Genomic DNA, 1,783 nt, shown 5'->3' with positions numbered 1-1,783 from the left:
GCACAAGAGATTTTGTGTTCGCTTCACCAACATCAAGAGCTTCCCACTCCTGTCAAACACCTTCATGGTATCTCCTCTCATGTGTACCTCGTTCCCGTCTTCTATCATTTGTCCAAGACTTATAATATTACTACAAAGTTTGGGAATGTAGTATACCTCTTGGAGGACTTTCTGATCGCCGTTCTTGCAATCAAACACAACCGTCCCTTTTCCCATGATCTGGATAGTTGATCCATCGTCGAACTTATCCCTCCCGATGACAGCTTCATCCATTTCTTGGAACTTCTCAGCGATGCCCAGTCATGTGATTGCTAGCACCATTGTCAAGGTACCAGATGTCTTCATTTTTCTCCATTCTTGTCACCACGGTACATCTCTGGTAATAGCCTCTCTTCGCTGAGTAGTATAGCATCTTGCTGTTCACGCCTAGTGTGCGTCACCTCCTGGGACACGGCCATCAACAGTGCTGGTTCTTCATCGGTGGCGCGAGTGAGATGAGCTTCATCGTCACGACGCTTGCTGTGGCATTTAGATGCATAATGTCCCATTTTCTCACAATTGAAACACTTTATGTGACTCTTGTCACGAGTACCACTGTTGGTGCTGCTATTACCTCCTGTATTGTCTTTGCGCAGCCCAGCACGACCCCGACCACGCCCTCGTCCAAGCCATTTGCCACGATCGGGGCCGCTGGACCCACGCCCCTTTCCTCCTAACGAGGTGTCACTATTACTCCCCTTCTGTCGTGCTTGCCATTCGGCATGATTGAATAAAATTTGACCCTCAGTACCGTTGATGTTGCCACGTAATCGCATTGTTCGTTCCTCATATGCTTTTAATCGCCCTATAGCTTCTTCAAATGGCATGGTCTCGAGGTCATAGAATTGTTCGATCCCGGCGACGATGGGAAAGAATTTTTCAGGTACGGAGTCGAGCAACTTCTTGACCAGAGAGGAGTCTTCAAGTGTATCACCAAGGGTGGAAAACTTGCTGTTTATTGCACTGTGTTTTCCGACGAATTCATCAATTGTCTCGGTCTCCTTCATCCGAAGAGCGTCAAATTCGCTCTTTAGTGTCTGTACACGCGCCTTCTTGACTCGATCACCACCCAGGTACCTCATCTTGAGGCTATCCCAAGTATCCTTTGCTGTCTTCTTCTTTGCGATCTGGAGAAGGATGCGTTCTGGAACGCACTGCAAGATGTATGCTCATGCTGCCTTATCCTTTTTTCCATCCACCAGTGCTCTTTCAGTCGGCTCCACCGCCTCCCAAACTCCTTGGGCATCAAGAATCGCCTCTGTCTTTATCGCCCATGTTGCATAGTTGTGGGGGGTCAAAATTGGATAGTGAAACGACACTCCGCTGTTCTCTTTCGCTGTATTCTGGTGGATAATCGACATTTTAGTGAAGTTGTGAATACTTGGACATTTTACACTGGAAGCTCTGATACCAAATGTTAGCTTTAAACCCAGAAAACATACGTCCAAAAGAAAGAAAATAAGGATTCACTGTTGGACTGAATGACAAAGAAGAATTCTATTCGTGGTGGTTGAAGTCTACCTACTTACAGTACTTTTATACTAAGGAAAACTAAACAGAAAACATAAAAGTTAGGAAACCAATATGCTTGTATCTCGCACGTTGAAAACAGAAAGATAACAAGAAAGAGAGAAAAATAGTATGGGTTGTTTCCGCCTTTCACTCGATCGGGATTTGGATTTTCATAGCTTGATCTTATCTGGATTATTTGCTCACAAAATATACAGCGTAAATGATGCAGAAA

General features: G+C 45.1%; 1 protein-coding gene across 1 annotated transcript; it reads right to left on the bottom strand.

The window, feature by feature from the left end:
- Positions 1–341: 341 nt before the first annotated feature.
- On the bottom strand, positions 342–1,400 carry LOC142525881 (uncharacterized). Its single transcript, XM_075630168.1, has 2 exons — positions 1,239–1,400; positions 342–1,193 (listed from the first exon to the last, which is right to left on the bottom strand). The coding sequence occupies exons 1-2, from the start codon at positions 1,398–1,400 to the stop codon at positions 342–344; spliced, it is 1,014 nt and encodes a 337-aa protein (XP_075486283.1).
- Positions 1,401–1,783: the final 383 nt, after the last annotated feature.

Source organism: Primulina tabacum, chromosome 15, assembly GCF_025594145.1.
Source record: "Primulina tabacum isolate GXHZ01 chromosome 15, ASM2559414v2, whole genome shotgun sequence".
Classification (NCBI taxonomy): domain Eukaryota; kingdom Viridiplantae; phylum Streptophyta; class Magnoliopsida; order Lamiales; family Gesneriaceae; genus Primulina; species Primulina tabacum.
Note: the sequence above shows the minus strand (reverse complement) of the source record. Positions and strands in the feature narration are given on the sequence as shown.

Excerpts from the sequence above, each read along its gene's own strand:
- LOC142525881 (XM_075630168.1), bottom strand. The coding sequence starts at position 1,400 with ATGTCGATTATCCACCAGAATACAGCGAAAGAGAACAGCGGAGTGTCG. Across the intron at positions 1,194-1,238 it reads AGCCGACTGAAAGAGCACTG|TGCGTTCCAGAACGCATCCT; the intron begins GTGGATGGAAAA and ends TACATCTTGCAG.